The sequence below is a fragment of the Dreissena polymorpha genome, chromosome 5 (genome assembly GCF_020536995.1).
Source record: "Dreissena polymorpha isolate Duluth1 chromosome 5, UMN_Dpol_1.0, whole genome shotgun sequence".
Classification (NCBI taxonomy): domain Eukaryota; kingdom Metazoa; phylum Mollusca; class Bivalvia; order Myida; family Dreissenidae; genus Dreissena; species Dreissena polymorpha.
The window spans coordinates 12,191,539-12,211,440 of record NC_068359.1 but is presented as its reverse complement, the minus strand read 5'-3'; the positions used below and the strand labels follow the sequence as shown (position 1 = coordinate 12,211,440).

The 19,902-nt window shown below is 34.1% G+C and overlaps 1 protein-coding gene across 3 annotated transcripts in view; it reads right to left on the bottom strand.

Annotated features, from left to right (window-relative positions):
• The window catches only part of LOC127882220 (membrane metallo-endopeptidase-like 1), a 38,511-nt gene extending 20,900 nt beyond the window's left edge, over positions 1-17,611 (bottom strand). Inside the window, exon 1 of one of the 3 annotated variants that reach the window (XM_052430734.1) lies at positions 17,407-17,611. In XM_052430734.1, the coding sequence (XP_052286694.1) occupies positions 17,407-17,465 (59 nt within the window). In that variant the 5' untranslated portion in view covers positions 17,466-17,611. Of the gene's footprint in view, positions 1-925; positions 1,081-14,297; positions 14,438-17,406 lie in introns of those variants that run through there. The other 2 variants (XM_052430735.1, XM_052430736.1) reach the window with 2 other exon arrangements.
• Positions 17,612-19,902: the final 2,291 nt, after the last annotated feature.

Genomic DNA, 19,902 nt, shown 5'->3' with positions numbered 1-19,902 from the left:
ATCAGCAAACGGAGAATATGAATATAATTAAATATTTACTTTAGTAAATTATATGTTAATGTTATTTTCAATATGTTAATATGTCAATGTTATTTGCAATTTTATGTATGAAGAGCATTTTGTAAAAAATAAATAAAAAAATCGTTAATGCTGAACTGAGCGTGAATTCTACTTTGCTCCAAGTCCCGGGGTGGTGCAGTAAAGCATTCACCTGATTGTACAAATGTGGGAGATAGAGCAAAATGGAATCGGAAAACTTCTTCTGTGACGACTGAATCTTGAATGCAATAACGTCATATTAAAGATCTCGTTCTCACGAACACAGCGATATAAAAAAACTCATTTTGGAAAAATAGGAGATTGAGCAATAAAGCGACGGTATGTCGTGCTCAATGGGTTTAAGTCGAAAGAAGACAATTGCACGATATGTGCGCCATATATTGTCGCTACTCGTTTGAAATGTCGCGTGTCGCATCAAGCTTCGCTTAAAATTCGCCTTCCGCCATTAAAGGTCGACACTCGACAAGTAAAGAGACGAACAACACGTTTTGGTTTATAATTAAAATGAGTACAACATAATACGATATAAAGAAATACATGATAGACTTTCCGTACTTTTATTTTGTCATGTTTATTTAGAATCATCTAAAAATATATATTATGTTTTTATTTTCGTGTAACACAAAAAGAGGTTTATTTACGGAAAGTGTTTGCTATTTCATTTAAGTTAATACAACTAAAACTATTATTCTTTATTTATATTTTTTTCTTTGTGTACAGATTATAATAAAATTCATAATAATATGTATTATTACAATCATAATAAAAGTAATAAATAAAGAAGATTATTATGATAATACTTTATAACGATAATAATATTTGTATTTCTAATGGTTAAAATCATAAACAGGCAACACAGCCCTACCTTGTGCCGTTCATTTTGAGACCACGACGTATGTCCTCTGAACGTAGAGTTTATCCACTTGTATGACCGGTGATAATAAAAGTCTTATTTATATCAAGTAGCTTAATTTACATTAAGACGTGCCTTTGAAACTACGTTGGCTTGAATGAACATGCTTTATAAGGTGATATGAACAGTATCAGTACAGGTAAATAAACATTTTTTGGTTGTTTGCTTGCGAACAACTACAGTCATAAGTAAATTGGCAATAATATCAGTTATTCACAAATTGACATGCAATGTGAATATTACGATAAATGGAAAGATTTTGAACGGAACGTGATCAGCAATGAACATATCATTATTCAAACTTGTCATTGAGGAGTGCATTTATTCATAATTAAGATGCACTATGCTACATTATCGCATCGTCACATGGTATGTTAGCACAGAAGAGGCAGTCGTTAAGAGCCGTAGGCTATAAATAGATCGGTCAAATCACATAAATGTTCCTCACGTAACTGTTAATAGCTGTAAATCTGTAGTGTACAATTTGAGAAAAATAGTAGAAAAATATGTTTATATGTCTACTTAATATGTTGTGTTTTTGTGTGTATGTTTGTGTCCATTAAGTGTCTAAAACATATCACCTTCCTCATTTTCGTTTTCATCCATTTCATTCATGATTAATTTCCATCGGCATCAATATTTCTATATCACGCTTACCTTTCATAATACATAGCTTCTGTTGCTATAATTTGTATTTACAGTTTATCTTAGTGTTATCTGAACTTACATGTTTAACATATCAATATATATTATCGCTGTAAATGCAATGTCTAAATATAAGCAGTTTAAACAAAACCAACACTGTTTATGGTGGGGGACGCCTAATATCAACCATATCTCTGAATGGAACGTAGATGTATGTAAGGAATAGACTATTCATAAATTAATAAGGATCAGTCAAGTTTTACAAGCACATTCAACAGGTTTTATGATAGCATACTTAACCCATTTATGCCTAGCGTCTAGAAAAAAAGGCATTGGCAAACAGCGTAGACCCAGATGAGACGTCTCATGATGCGGCGTCTCATCTGGGTCTACGCTGTTTGCTTAAAGGAATTTCTGTAAGAAATATTCTAAATATAGAAAAAAAACACACTAGATATCCATAATTTTGGAAATAAATTCATCCAATTTAGAAGGATGAGGGTCCACTAGGCATAAATGGGTTGAAGTTATCGACATCGAAACTTCAGCTAGATATCAGCAAAATAAAAATGTACTTTCAGTTCATAAATAGTTCATATGATTATTCACGCTGTATGCACAATATTTCTGTAAATAAGAAAATATTCTACACAAACTGTAAGTGTAATATACATTCTTAACCAGCACGCGCAATGGCTTGAATGACCAAATATGCTCGGATACATCGCCGCTTTATGCCAATACTACTGTGGATCTTGGTATTATGCTAAATAATAAAGTCCTTCGTATTGATTTAGAAATATATTTACTATAGCTCTATAGTCAATTACGCCATACATGAGTGACCCCGCATATGATGTTGTATAATATGACATTTATTATATACTGATTGTCCCGGTTACAATATTTCTCGGTCGAATGTTAATGATGTAATGCACCTAAATATTTTGATTTAATGCAATATTGGTTCGCATAGAACTTTGTAATTACATTTATAAAAAAGTTCAATGTATACGCACACTATTCATTAATTTTCTGGATGCGTATGTTACATGCCATAAACACATAGAGTTTATGAACGGTTGTTTATAATGGCTGAACAAACTGATGTATTTATGCATGTGTTTACGGAATATGTGTGACTTATAAGCACGAACGTACGTATGCGATTGGAGACTGGATAACATTATCAGATACAACTGTCATCAATAAATGTTCAAATAATATGGATTAAACCCCGACCTTATGCCGTTGTTGTATTTAACATATTGAGATTATTAAAAATCAATAAACCATATCGAAGCAAAAAAGGTCTTTCAAATGTCATGAAGTAATATAACATGCACGTTGTTATTGCCGCGATATGGTGATTTATGGAAAAGTCGAGGCTTTAATAAGGATACATATGAATGTTTGCAGTGGCTACCTCTGAATCTAGGAATCTAGGAATTGAGGCTTATACGTGTGTCTACGGCCGCGATAAGAGTGATTTATTTGGCAAGTAATTCTTTAATAATCTTGAGTGTAGCTATCAAGGAATCTAGGACACTTACTGGTTAGAAAACATAATTGGGTTTCACACGGCCTGTTTATGATCTACGTCATATTTTACATTTGTGCTATAATTATTGTAATCGCCAAGATTGAAAGAAAACAAATGCAAGAAATTTAGGAGATCAACTATTTTCTAGCGTTTCACCGAAATTAGTGCCATAGCCTTACCACAAACTTGTAGAAATATATTTATGTATTAATATATCGAAGAGCACGGGAACAACAGCTCTTTCTTTCCGAGCCGTTCTATAGTTATTTATTGGTTTTGGAATACATTTGTTTTACTAAGCTGTTTCACTTTTTAAATATATACTCAAGCCAAATAAGGTGAACTCGTTTTAATATTTAAAAAGAAAACCACATGTCAGTATGTTTGACGTTTGAGTCACAATAAATACCAATTCTCAAGAAATTAATAGGCCGGCATGGTAGGATTATGTGTACAAACACAAATAACCACAAAATGGATGCACTATTGAAGCGTGAATGAGCGTGAACATTAGAGTGGTCTTACCGTTTGGTTTAAACCAACTCATATAGAAAGAACTGTTGTAAAAATTTTGTTATATTTTAATATTATATTGTTGTTATAACTAAGACATGGTTAATCAATATAACTATTTTTTTAAATGTGTCGCAAATTCGTCACCAATTATTACTTTGCTTACATTTTTACAAAGGTACATATGAATGTTTCTTGCTGCTACATAGGAATCTATGAAATAAGTCTTGTTATAGGACATAATTTGGTCGGGATGCCGATAGTACAGATTTACATGTTTTGTGTGTTAATGATGATAAGCACTGTTACTGTTACAATTTTGTTACAACCCGTTTTGTAATAAAAACCCGAATTGCAATAATAATTCCAAGTGAGTTGCGATGCATTATTACATTTCGGGTCGACAGTCACAACCGTTTTGCAATAAAAACCCGAAATGTAATAAATTGTATCATGTCCATTATTTCAGAGATACAGACTTTGTTAGAAGTTATTCTCATGTTTAAATTAGTTTTAGAGTAGGTATTGACTGTTCCCCCGACCTTTGTTCTTATAGACTCCAATGAATGTAATACTATATTACAAAGTGGGTTGCGATGCATTATTACATTTCGGGTCGACAGTAACAACCCGTTTTGTAATAAAAACCCGAAATGTAATAAATTTTATCATGTCCATTAAATCAGAGATACAGACATTTTTTAGAAGTTATTTTCATGTTTAAATTAGTTTAAGAGTAGGTGTTGACTGTTCCCCCGACCTTTGTTCTTATAGACTCCATCAACAAATCATGAATGTAATAATTTATTACAAAGTGGGTTGCGATGCATTATTACATTTCGGTTCGACAGTAACAACCCGTTTTGTAATAAAAACCCTAAATGTAATCAATTGTGCCATGTTCGATAAAGTCCCAGATACAGTCTTGTTTAAATTCAATTTCAAGTTTAAATTAGTTTTTGAGAAGGCATTGACACTGTTTAGAGTATGCATTTAGAATAGGTATTTAGGATAGGTATTTCACCGACCTTTGTTCTTATAGACTCTATCAGCAAATCATGAATGTAATAATTTATAACAAAGTGGGTTGCGATGCATTATTACATTTCGGGTTGACAGTAACAACCCGTTTTGCAATCAAAACCCGAAATGTAATAAATTGTACCATGTCCGATAAAGTACGAGATACAGTCTTGTTTAAAGTTATTTTCAATTTTAAATTAGTATTAGAGTAGGTATTGACTGTTCTCCCGACCTTTGTTCTTATAGACTCCATCAACAAATCATGATTGTAATAATTCATTACAAAGTGGGTTGCGATGCATTATTACATTTCGGGTCGACAGTAACAACCCGTTTTGTAATAAAAACCCGAAATGTAATAAATTGTATCATGTCAATTAATTCACCAGACCTGAGTTCTAATATTTTTTCATCAAACAATCATAAATGTAAAAAGATATTACTAAGTGGGATGAGATGATGTGAGGGAGGGAGGGAGTCTCTGATGGCGTTAGCTATTACAGTTCCTAAGAGTTTCAACATTTCCTGGCTGAATGGGACATCAATCATGTTCAAAAGTAATACAATTACAGTTTAAATCTTTTAACATAAAATTCAACAAAACTATCTGCCCCGAAAACAAGTTCATTATTACCAGGGGCGATAATATCATACAATCCCCATGATTCAACAAATTGAGAGTAATTCAATCTTTTAAAATCAACAAAAATTTTAAATCTAAATAATGACAAAAACATAGTAAGACTATCGATAACTTTAAACTGTTTTTTATGTTGTTTTGTTTGATTTTGCAAATGCCAAATAGCAATCTGGAAATAGATAAGATCACTAAAATTGTGTAATTATGTCCAGCACTATCTGCTTTAAAATAAAAAAAAACCTAAACATCTTTTCAGAAAGAGTGATTTTTGATTCTGAGGCAATATTTAACAAATATATAACAGTTTTATTGAGGGGACTACAAATGGAACATTCTATAAATAGGTGAGAAACAGTTTCGATATTTATACAGCTATAACCATTTTAGATTTTTGAAATTCATTTCAGGTAAAGGTTCGTCGGTCAAATACTGATAATTCATTAAGCAAATGCATTAGTAACACTAATTTGATAGAAATTCCTATTTGTTAATGTTATAATATGTTATCCTATAATTGAAACAGTAAAAGGTACTTAATCTTGATGCATAATAGATTTTGTATCCAGAATTGAACAGTATTATTGAATGCAATTGTTTATAAGCAGAGTTTACCCCCAAAAAAATGTTGTTCAAGGGAGTTAATACAAACAAACGTTTGCACCTCTGTGCTATTAGGAGTCGGCAACGGTTAATCAAGGACGACTCTTAATGGCCATACTGGATTTTTGCCATGAAGAAACTTTCTTCAATTAAAAATATACATGCGGAGTGTGTCGCCCCTAATTAGACTGTACGGACTGCACAGGCTAATAATGGACGAAAATTTACACACACGCATTAAACCCCCTTTTCACAGAGTGAGATTTATTTGATTTAATCAGTGTTGTAATTGTATTCGTATTCCGTGTTTAATGAAATGTAGGTATACTGTAGGCTACTTGTGAACAATTTTACGAACAAGTCGGTCCTTTATATTGCAATTGCCTAACTTACCTCAGGATGATGAAATACATTTACATGACATAATTGAAAACTATAATTTACGCTCGATGTTAATAAAAACATAGCAGTAATCTCGAATATATGTATCTGAAAGTAACAGGCAATTAGTGCTACGTTAAGAATGGAAGTTTGAAAGATGCCTTCAGTGTGCAACTCATTTTAAATTCACGTCAAGGAATTATTTTTATAATGCAGAAGAATGTATAATTATACAATTTGAGTTACATGTGAAGTTTACACAAGACCGACTGTATACATAACTAAATGTTCACTGGCCCGACGTAATGTTTCACTAGACCTGAACAGTCAATCTAGTAGTCATGGCGTCTGTTTCAGTACGATATGTTCAATAAAACATATGAGCCGCCCTATGTGAAAAGGGGGTTTAATGCATGTGCGTAAAGTGTCGTCCAAGATTTGCATGTGCAGTCCGCACAGTCTAATCAGGTACGACACTTTCCGCCTAAACTTGATATTTGCTAAGAAGAGACTTTCTTGAAACGAATAATATCATAAAGGCGCAAAGTGTCGTCCCTTATTAGCCTGTGTGGACGGCACAGGCTAATCTGGGACGGCCCTTTACGCACATGTATTAAACCCCTTTTTACGGAGCAAGGCCCATTTCTATTGTATGTAAACCGCTATGTAGCTAAGCCTACTCAAACAGGAAGATCAATTCATTAGTCGTCTACATATGTCAGTGTCAAATAAACATTATTATATATTTAACTCAATTTTAAATAAACATGACATACGAAAAGGATAGAACTCGAATGAATATTTCTTTTAAAAGTTAACAAGTCTATAACTAATGCTCTATGGAGAAGTCAATGAGGGGAAGGTATCTGTTTTATTAACGTTATACACAAGAAAATGCCTCATATTTTCTCAGTCGGGGTAAGATAATGCATATTAAATATTACATTCATGATAATAAATTAATTTGTTGTTTTTTTGTACGAATTAATGTGTTTTCACAGTTATTATCCGTTGGCCGGCGTGTTGGTGTGTACGTTGGCCGGGGTGTTGGTGTGTACATTGGCCGGCGTGTTGGTGTGTACGTTGGCCGGGGTGTTGGTGTTACGTTGATTTAGTATATTGTAACCTAAACACAATGATAGTGAGCAGGTGATTTAGGTAGTTTTTCGTGAATGCTCGGAGCTTTAATGAGTACATAAGAGCGACGCGGAGAGTCAATAGCTGGGAGTTGTATTATTGCAACTAGTGATTTAGGTACAAAGTCCTCAAATACGCTCCGTCTCATTGAGCAGAACGTTTTCAGGCAAGGATTTCTTAATTTTGATGTAAATTTACAGGTAAGAACGGGTTAATTATATTGTTCTTCAAGTATCTATAGTGCATTTACGTGTTTACTTATATTTAGAAAATGAGCACTGGCTGATTACAGCCGACAATTTACTTACTTTGATTTGAACATTACATTTACACTTTTAGAAGTTAGTATACACTGTGTATTCGACGTAGAATTATGTCGAAGATTCGTAGACTATCAGAGGAATTATAAGGCTATTGTCCTGTATATATTATGGTTTATACAATGCCCCAGGTAATAATTAGAGAAATGGGGTTTTCACCCATTGATTTTGAAAAATAGGGGGATTTCATTCTTGAAATAGGGTGAAATTAATTATAAAAGTGCATACCTTAAAGTCATTGCTGCTTAAATTCTGTTGAAGCTGCACACTTGTATTGATTCAATAAAACTGTAAACTATCATAATTAACTTAAATATACTGATGTTTCGTAACATCTTTAATCCTTGAAACTGTCCATGATATACACTTTAAATTTAAAAAAAATAATAATGCATCGCAACCCACTTTGTAATAAATTATTACATTCATGATTTGTTGATGGAGTCTATAAGAACAAAGGTCGGGGGACAGTCAATACCTACTCTAAAACTAATTTAAACATGAAAATAACTTCTAAAAAAGTCTGTATCTTTGATTTAATGGACATGATAAAATTTATTACATTTTGGGTTTTTATTACAAAACGGGTTGTTACTGTCGACCCGAAATGTAATAATGCATCGCAACCCACTTAGTAAAAAATTATTACATTCATGATTTGTTGATGGAATCTATAAAAACAAAGGTCGGGGAAATACCTAACCTAAATACCTACTCTAAATACATACTCTAAACAGTGTCAATACCTACTATAAAACTAATTTAAACTTGAAAATGAATTTAAACAAGACTGTATCTGGGACTTTATCGAACATGGTACAATTGATTACATTTCGGGGTTTTATTACAAAACGGGTTGTTACTGTCGACCCGAAATGTATTAATGCATCGCAACCCACTTTGTAATAAATTATTACATTCATGATTTTTTTATGGAGTCTATAAGAACAAAGGTCGGGGGACAGTCAATACCTACTCTAAAACTAATTTAAACATGAAAATAACTTCTAAAAAAGTCTGTATCTCTGATTTAATGGACATGGTAAAATTTATTACATCGGGGTTTTTATTACAAAACGGGTTGTTACTGTCGACCCGAAATGTAATAATGCATCGCAACTTACTTTGTAATAAATTATTACATTCATAATTTGTTGATGGAGTCTGTAAGAACAAAGGTCGGGGGAACAGTCAATACCTACTCTAAAACTAATTTAAACATGAAAATAACTTCTAAAAAAGTCTGTATCTCTGATTTAATGGACATGATCAAATTTGTTACATTTCGGGTTTGTATTACAAAACGGGTTGTTATTGTCGACCCGAAATGTAATAATGCATCGCAACCCACTTTGTAATAATTATTACAATTCGGGTTTTTATTACAAAACGGATTGTAACAATGCTTAAATAGGCAAGTACACAAACAGATCGATTTCATTCTGGCGAAGCAACAGCTTAAGTCCAGTATCAGCAAGGCAAGCAAAATATTGTTTCCTGGCGCAAACATTGGCAGTGACCGTGAGTAAGTTCGCAACACAATCAAGCTGAAGCTAAAGAACAAGCTCATCACAAACTTTCGCATTAGAATTTACTTGGAGAAATTGAAAAATCAAGAGAGAGAGCAGAGGCCATTCAAGCACATATAGGAGTCAAGTTTGGAGCTCTTAACATTGTAGACGATGAGATTGATACCATCACCAACAACATAAATGAAAACCTGATGTCATCTGTCGAATAAGTTATTTGGAGATAGAGAAGGAAGACAATCCATGGGTGACGACCGAAATCATAGACCTATGCGACAAAAGAAGAGAGCTGATGCGAAAAAACTACACCAGCTACGACTCTATGACAGAATACCCCAGAAAACAATCAGGGAGTTGAGGAGAAAGATGAAAAGGGCCAAGCATTAAGTTTAGGAAAACCAGTCAGCCCAATGCAAGTGTTAAAGCTGACGGGAAATTCCTGCCCTTAATTGACATAGTCCTGAACAGGTGGACCCAATACTGCAGCGACCTTTAACAGTCTATTTCAACCAGACACCAGTCTCCTTCAGAATGATCCCAGACCAGAATCCCGTCCATTATAAAGGCAGCAGTGGAGGTATCGGTGCGCAGTCTGAAGTTAGGAAAATATCCGGAAGTGGACCACGTCCCTACCAAACTTACGAAGCACGGTGGAAAGGTATCGATTGCAGCAGTTACAAAGCTGTGCCAGAAGATCTTGGCATAAAAGGAGTGGAATCAGTCCCTGGTATTGTCACTACCGCAAAATGGTTACCTCCAGCTGTACGATAATTACCGCACCATCAGCCTTTTCAGCCATCCAAGCAAAGGCATGCTACGCTACTGGTTAAGGCCGAAGACCTGCTGGCGTAAGAGCAGACTCGATTAAGAGATCGACGGAGCACAGTGGAAAATAATCTTCCTATCCCGAGTCATCATTAAGAAACACATGCAACGTTAATGTGGACTCTTCTACAACTTCATCCACTTTAAGAAAGAGTTCGACCACGTGTGGCATAGCCCTGAAAGGATTCAACATTGACGAAGGAATGGTGCAATTCATCCAATAACTCTACGTATACGCCATCAGCGCAGTACTTCTCAATGGACAGAAAGATGACTTCTTCCGGACATCAAAGGGCATCCGTCAGGGATGTCTGCTCTCTCCGTCCTTTACCTACTCTAAAACTAATTTAAACATGAGAATAACTTCTAAAAAGTTCATTATCTCTGATTTAATGGACATTATAAAATTTATTACATTTTGGGTTTTTATTACAAAACGGGTTGTTGTCGACCCGAAATGTATTAATGCATCGCAACCCGCTTTGTAATAAATTATTACATTCATGATTTTTTGATGGAGTCTATAAGAACAAAGGTCGGGGGACAGTCAATACCTACTCTAAAACTAATTTAAACATGAAAATAACTTCTAAAAAAGTCTGTATCTCTGATTTAATGGACATGGTAAAATTTATTACATTTCGGGTTTTTATTACAAAACGGGTTGTTACTGTCGACCCGAAATGTAATAATGCATCGCACTTTACTTTGTAATAAATTATTACATTCATGATTTTTTTATGGAGTCTATAAGAACAAAGGTCGGGGGACAGTCAATACCTACTCTAAAACTAATTTAAACATGAAAATAACTTCTAAAAAAGTCTGTATCTCTGATTTAATGGACATGATCAAATTTTTTACATTTCGGGTTTGTATTACAAAACGGGTTGTTACTGTCGACCCGAAATGTAATAATGAATCGCAACCCACTTTGTAATAATTATTACAATTCGGGTTTTTATTACAAAACGGATTGTAACAATGCTTAAATAGGCAAGTACACAAACAGATCGATTTCATTCTGGCGAAGCAACAGCTTAAGTCCAGTATCAGCAAGGCAAGCAAAATAACGTTTCCTGGCGCAGACATTGGCAGTGACCGTGAGTAAGTTCGCACCACAATCAAGCTGAAGCTAAAGAACAAGCTCATCACAAACTTTCGCATTAGAATTTACTTGGAGAAATTGAAAAATCAAGAGAGAGAGCAGAGGCCATTCAAGCACATATAGGAGTCAAGTTTGGAGCTCTTAACATTGTAGACGATGAGATTGATACCATCACCAACAACATAAATGAAAACCTGATGTCATCTGTCGAATAAGTTATTTGGAGATAGAGAAGGAAGACAATCCATGGGTGACGACCGAAATCATAGACCTATGCGACAAAAGAAGAGAGCTGATGCGAAAAAACTACACCAGCTACGACTCTATGACAGAATACCCCAGAAAACAATTAGGGAGTTGAGGAGAAAGATGAAAAGGGCCAAGCATTAAGTTTAGGAAAACCAGTCAGCCCAATGCAAGTGTTAAAGCTGACGGGAAATTCCTGCCCTAAATTGGCATAGTCCTGAACATGTGGACCCAATACTGCAGCGACCTTTAACAGTCTATTTCAACCAGACACCAGTCTCCTTCAGAATGATCCCAGACCAGAATCCCGTCCATTATAAAGGCAGCAGTGGAGGTATCGGTGCGCAGTCTGAAGTTAGGAAAATATCCGGAAGTGGACAACGTCCCTTCCAAACTTACGAAGCACGGTGGAAAGGTATCGATTGCAGCAGTTACAAAGCTGTGCCAGAAGATCTTGGCATAAAAGGAGTGGAATCAGTCCCTGGTATTGTCACTACCGCAAAATGGTTACCTCCAGCTGTACGATAATTACCGCACCATCAGCCCTTTCAGCCATCCAAGCAAAGGCATGCTTCGCTGCTGGTTAAGGCCGAAGACCTGCTGGCGTAAGAGCAGGCTCGATTAAGAGATCGACGGAGCACAGTGGAAAATAATCTTCCTACCCCGAGTCATCATTAAGAAACACATGCAACGTCAATGTGGACTCTTCTACAACTTCATCCACTTTAAGAAAGAGTTCGACCACGTGTGGCATAGCCCTGAAAGGATTCAACATTGACGAAGGGATGGTGCAATTCATCCAATTACACAACGTATACGCCATCAGCGCAGTACTTCTCAATGGACAGATAGATGACTTCTTCCGGACATCAAAGGGCATCCGCCAGGGATGTCTGCTCTCCCCGTCCTTTACCCCAAATCATAGAAGAAGGTGGTCGGAGGTGTTTGTTCAACTGGTTTGTTCACGACAAGTTAACAAAAGGTGCAATGCTTTAAACGACTTTGTCATATTATGAGCCAGTTACCAGGAACTTTGATCTCTTCATCTCAAAATCGGTAGGTTTCGTCCATACATCAAGACTATTTAGCTTACGAACGTATATTATCCTAAAGTTAAGCGGTCTCTTCATATTGTTTGGAAACGGCTTGTATGCTACAAACTACTTGAGCTTAACCTTTGAGTTTAAAACTTTAATATCAATAGGCGTATTTCAGTCCTCCGAAGTAAAAAGCCAGCCAATTTTCATGAAAGGTCAATTTGTTGTTTAGGTACAGCGGAAACAAATGTCGTGTTACAGGTTCCTGTTACCTTGGTCTTTGTCTTGTTGGTCTTTCAATATCTGTAAGCGTGTACCGTTCATCTCAATGTACCAACATACATATTTTGAAGATCATAGGGAAACGTGTTTTCAATATATGTTTCGTTAACGACGGTCTTATAACCCGCCTCTTAGGCATAGACATTCGGCTTTTAGGTTCCAAAGTCGATTAGCATATTACGTTCCTCACAATATATTAGAATATCAATTCAGATCATCGTGTGTCAAAGTATTCTCTAAGCATCAAACGCAAACGAACTAAATGTAACAATCCTTTATAACCTAGACATTTGATATTTGACCTTAAAACCAACCTATCAGTTTGGATAATGGTAGGTAAAATCGTCCTCTAAATATTGTACGCAAACGAATACAATTACATGTATACAAATCTCTGTGATCTTAAACTTTGCCCACTTGATCTCTATTTCGATATGCGTCTTATTTTCTTAAAACGTTACCAACATACCAATGTCGTTGATCAAAGATCAAATTGTTGTGATTATGCTGTATCTAATCGAATTTCAGGTAAAACACAATGTTACCTTGACCTATCGACGTGAACATAAATAGAAGTCTTCCTTTTCTCCTAATCAACCATCCTTCCGGTTTGGATGATGGTAGGTAAGAGCATTATTTAGAAATATTGCAGAAACCGATTTCATGTTAAACGTCCCTGTTGCATTAACCTTTGATCTGTTGACGTCGAAATATTTTTAAGCATCTTGCTTTTCCACAAGTAACCAGCCTTCGAAGTTGGATCTTCGTATGTCTTAGCGTTATCTATACATTATGCAGAATTCGTGTAACAGATCTCTGAGACCTTGACATTTGAGCGTTGGAGCTACACATAAATAGATTCTTTCCTTTCCCGCAAGTAACCAGGATGCCGTTTCGATGATCGAAGTTCAAAACACTCTCTAGATGTTTTGCAGAAATTGATTTTATGTTTAAACGCCTATATAAGTCGACCTTTGAACTGTTTGCTTCAAAATCAATATTTCATAATGATAGTCTACCAATTTGAATCATAGATCGGTCAAAGTATTCTGAAGAAATCGTGCGGATATGAAACATAAACGGACCAACCATCTGAAAATCTTTGAAATTGCAAAAAATATGACCTCTTATATATAATAACTCAGGTCGACAAAAAATGAAATGATCGTTTGGACCACATCAATTGTTAGAAATTGTGATCGATGTATTCGTTTTGGTTTCATTATTTGTTTAAATTGGAAACGTTTAGGAAATACACATAAAAATACAAAACTGGATAGTAGATGAATTCGTTAAAAATAGATCAACTGAGTTGGACTTAACGCCAGTGACAACTTGCCCTTTACATATAAATGTAGGAATTCACACCATTACACTCAAAGTATCAAACGTAATGCTACAATTATGAAAGATATATTTAAAATTGCAACATACACAAACAAACAACATTGTTTCTCTTCTAGAAATACAACAATTACAATACTACAAATCCTACCTTATCAAATTCATGGTCGTTTCACTACCATTCAGTTCATATGTATTCCTCCTCAACATAGTTTCTTTTCTTGTCTGACGAATTGAACTGTTTATCTAATTTTATTTATTTTTATTGATTTAATCATGTGATGTAATTATTAATCGAGTCTTGCCTCCTTCAACACGCTATGAAATATGTAATAACAATCAGTTAATTAAAGCATGTGCGTCGTATAGTTACGTATTTGATCGCCCTGTTAAATACAGCATGTCGCGCTTAATCAATAAGTAGCTTAGATTAAAACGCGATGTTACATACATACTTAATTGATCTTCATATCATGTTTCTCATTTTGTCGCATTAGTGAGACACACAATATTCATTAGAGTAAGTGTTAATTTAAGAAATGTCATTTGTTAAACGTTCCATAAAGGACGTATAAGGACATAGCTGTTTTTGTATATCACCTTAATTTGCATTCACTTCATTAACAAAATTGAATCAAAGAAGGCATACAAATACACATTATCAAACTGAGTAATATTTCTGTGATAAAAACATAACGATATGCTGTACTATTGTTTAAAAGCCTGGGCTTATTAAATCGTAATTCATCATTGTGCCATACATACATTACACGTTACAATATAAAAAATAAAGGTTATTAAATACAATAGAAAAGGAAAATAAACGTTTATTTATCGCAAACCACGTTATTTGATGTGCATGTTAGTAACTAATATTAGGAGTACATATACACGTGACTATCTTGAAATGTTGGACACACATTGACAGGATAGAATACATAAATGCCGTTTTTATATAACGCGACCGCAGACCATAAAGCAAATCGAGTAATATGAACAGTACGTTATAATGAACTGTACAGACGGACACGAATTTACTATTTCAACATAAGGTAAAGGTTTGGGTAACTAGTCTGATATGTATGATTGTATATTTTCAGCCGATGTGCACACTTTACCTACCGATCACTGATCTATAACTCGTAGGTTTACACTGGGCGCAGTATGCAGCCATGGCACATTAGCATATTTCCCACATATGCATCCATTTATACTCATGGTTGAAGATGATCAATTCGATTCGTGATTCGAACAAGGGACGTTCCGATACTTAGACCAGAATACTAGCACTAGACCGCAGTTCAGAGCATGTACTCAATAGTATGCCACGAGCTTAGTATGTTAAAATTACCACCATTTCATGAATTAAAGTTCAAACACGTAAGGAAACTTGAAAACAGGTGTTTACCGATTGCTGGAAGTGCGTGAACCGGAGAATGAACTGACACCTTCGATAAATTAAATATTTGGAACACAAATACAGCTGTTATGTATAATAAAAAAAAAGATCTTGACAATGTCTAGAAGCAGTAGATTATGATTATTATGTATATTATTACGTAATAAGCATGACTTATCAGCCGTTTAAGTCTCTAATTTAAAGGATATAAGCATTTTGTAAATGGCAACAAAGGAATCTAGGACATCTGACAGCTTAAATTACATAATTAGGTTTCGACGCAGCTTGTCAGTGATCATCTGTACAAATGTTTACAAAACAATAATCAGATTAGAATAAGGCCAAGAATGTTCATATCTTCGGTTCCATTGTAATTTCGAATACACTGTTTTATGTTATGCGTTCAGTGGTCGATGACGTGTTGGGTCTTTAGTCCCCTATCCTTGTAATCGGAGGGAACTTTAGGATTACTACCGGTCTGGATCCTGCCATAACCAACAATACTAATGCTAGTTTGATGATACTTGTTATGCGTTATAGAGGGCTGCATAGGAAATAGTCACATTGTTTCCGTTCTCGCAATGCCTACTAAAGCTACATCACTCCAGAAAAGCTGACGAAAACATGGGTTTGAACAAATAAAGAATCCTTAAGAAATTAAGTGTATCTTGACTCGGACCAAAACCAAAATTTAATACTGTGTCGAGTTGTATATTACTTCATTTCTATCTGGCTTCAATCATACAATGTCATACAAAGAAACATTCAAAGCATTATTAGATATATTGCTATTCTAAGGAACTTACAAACGGCTAACAAAAAAGCTTACATCCGGAAAAACTATTGATTTTTTAAGAGGTTATGCCCCGACTTGCAAACAAATTGTCAATACGTGCAAGTTTCGAAAATATTGTGTAATATTATATGCCAGCTACCAGGACGTTTGAACTCTTGGTCTCAAATTGAATGGAAGTCTTACTTTCCTCCAGATTAACCGCACTTTTCGGGTTTGGATGTTGATAAGTAAAAGCAGTTTTAGACAGATTGCAGAATCTTATTACATATAACCGGCCCCTGCTTTAATTTTTGCTCTGTTGGCTTCAAAATAAAAAAGCGTCGTCCTTTTCCCCAAGGAAACAGTCTTTCAAATTGTATGATTGAATGTCTGTGTGTCATCTATATATTGTTCGGAAGTTACACGACTCTGGGACCTTTAAATTTAACCCTTTGACTTCAAAATGACTAGATGTCGTCCTCCCCATCCCGTTTCTCGAATAATAATCCTGCCATGCGGATTACTTAAGGTCTAGGCGTTATCTATATGTTATACGGAAATATGTTTGATCGCCTATGTGAGGTCGATCTTTTAACCGTTTACTCTAAAACCATTACGTGTTCAAAGTGTTCTCGATAAATCGTCCAGACACGAAATAATATACGGACTGACAATCAGACCATCTTTGAAAGTGCCTGAAACCTTTTATAAATTGTTATGCATGTCAACAATTCATTATGTGATCCTTTTGGCCATATCAATAGTAAAAGATTATTATTGATAAATCTGTTTCGTTATTAATTAAAATTCAAAACAAAAGTACAAATCGGTGTCCAATACATAATAATTGTAAAACATGCTGAAACATGTGGACATTCTAAATAAAAAAGTATGAGCTCGACTTTGAACAAGTCACACCTTTGGCATTTAAAGTGCATGTACAAAATCACATGATTATATTCAATTCAACAAAATGGAATACTTAAAATCAAAATGATATATTTTAAATTGCAAAAAAAAAACAACAAAAAAACACTTGTTGCTGGTAGTACTACTTCTTAATAATTATACAAATACAACTCATACATTGTCCAATTCATCGTTGTTTCAAGACCATTCAGTTCATATGAATTTCCTCTAACCATAGTTCCTTCTCTTGTCTTATCAGTTTAATTTCTTTTCTTAGTTTACGTATGTTTATTTATGTTATTATGTGCCGTAATAAACATTGAGTCATTCCCTCAACACGTTATGTTGGCCTGAACGATGTCAGTACGAACAGTTAATGATATAATCAACGTCTTGTAGTTATCTATTTGCAAAGGGTGTAATATGCTTCATTTTACATGAGTGGGTATCTTAGTTGTAGTTGTTCTATCAATATGTTAAATACCATTTGATATATAAAAACAAATGTCGTTATAAAGGTATTCATGTGTTTGTCGTTTCGCATTTCCGGTTTAACACATTTTTTGTAAGAATATGCCTTGATTTTATCATTTTTATTTTAAAACAAAATATGCTTTATACTTGTTTTTAAGTAAATTGTAATACAACCAATGGTTTTCAGGTTAATATGATACATTACATCTAAAAATATCCCAAAAGCGTTAAGATATAAATGAAACAAATGAGTAAAAATTGCCATGCTTGCCTATTTTTAAACGAAAACATAAATATTGCTCAATGTAATTTGGTGTTAGGCTTTCATGCAATTTTTAACGCTTGTTCGGTTGTTTTGGGTTTGTTTTAACCCAGGCCGTTTATAATAATATTTATCCTTACACATACACCAGATATTAAATTGAAGGTTCTATTCATTTTAAAACATGATACGACATATATAATGCTGATTTAGTCTAAATGACCTCTGAGTTTAGTTGTTATGTGACAGGATACACAAATCCAAAAACCCACGGCGATATATTGGCACTAAAACAAAATCGCTAATTATCATTAATTAATACATAACTAAACATTGGCATGTAAAAAATGTTTTAATGTAATGAAGTTGGTAAATAAATAATTTGTTGCCATAAGCATTGCTTAAAGGGACCTTTTTACAGATGTTGACATGTAATAAATGAAGTTTGTCGTTAAATGCTTTATATTGATAAATGTAATCATTAAACCTAAAAAGCTGGAAAAAAAATGAAGAAAGAAAAAAGTAACCCTCAACTGGGCTCGAACCACGGACTCCTGGAGTATAAGTATATCGCTTTGACCACTCGGCCATCAATACTAATACAATAAGTAATGTATTTTATACTTTATATAAGTAATCCTCTTATTATCACAAAATATAACGACTGCAACAGAACTATCCAAATTATTCAATCATTTCCGCGTTGCAACGCTTTATAATTGGCAGGTTTTTAAATCGTCAAAATATGCATATAATGGATATTTTAGAGAATGTTAAAAGTTCAGTATTACTGTTTCCTCACAAATATCATAAGTACAACAAAATTTTGCGAATCTGAAACATTATTTTTAATTTTGGCAATTCACCAAAACGTCTTTAGGCCCCTTTAAAGTGTCTGTTCGTCACATTTAGAGTACATATGAACGTCGTTATCTTGTAATGCAAGACAATTCACAGGTTAGAAGACATCAGTGGATCTCCACGCAGCTTGTAGTGATGTATCAGTAGTTTTTCCTGTATGTGATGATGATGATAAACAAAATATTCTCCATTCTATATGTATGTGTTTTTATGTTGAAATATATGTTGCTTTCATACTTTTTATATTTAGTGCGTCGGCAGTCCATATAACAACATATTGAGTAATTTATAATAGTATTTGGCAATGTCCTGTTCAGTTGGACATGGATTTACTACTTTAGCATAAAACAGAGCAAAACACTATAGTATTTTAGAGGCTTTGTATCTTAATCTAACCCAAGCAAATGCATTGAACTTCAAACACGCGAAACGGAGACCTGAAAACACATGTTTACCTTTTGCTGAACAAGAGCGTGAACCAAAATTTGAGATGACACCTTCGATAAATTAATATTTGGGACACAATAAAAGCTTTTATTAAAAAATAACACAAAGGTCTTTGAAATGTCACGAAGCCGATGAACATAGTAATGTGTTTTTTATTCAGTTATAAGCATGATTTATTATCTTATTTTTGAATAGCTACCAAAAAATCTAGGACAACGGTCTGGTTAGATATTATACTCAAGTTACGCCTCAACTTTTCAGACTTTACGGGTTGTTTAAGATTTCGGTCATCATGAATATAAATACTTACACAAAGCCATAAATAATGCAAAAGGGGAAAAAAATGTTGCTATGTGTCAATTTGCGCCAACATTGCTATCTGATGTCTACTAGTATGAACCAATGATTTTAAATAAATTAAATAATTGATGTAAAATGTTTGCAGCAATAATATTTAAGATTTAAGAAGGCATTGCCTTTTTGTTTTAATGGATTTCTTTAAAATTATATTGTTTATGATAATTTTTTTTGGCAACAAGGGGTTACGAACTTTAAAATAATGTAATAATTTTTCTAACAAAAAACTGGTACCATGAGTAGCATGAATCAATATTTTTAAACATAAGTAA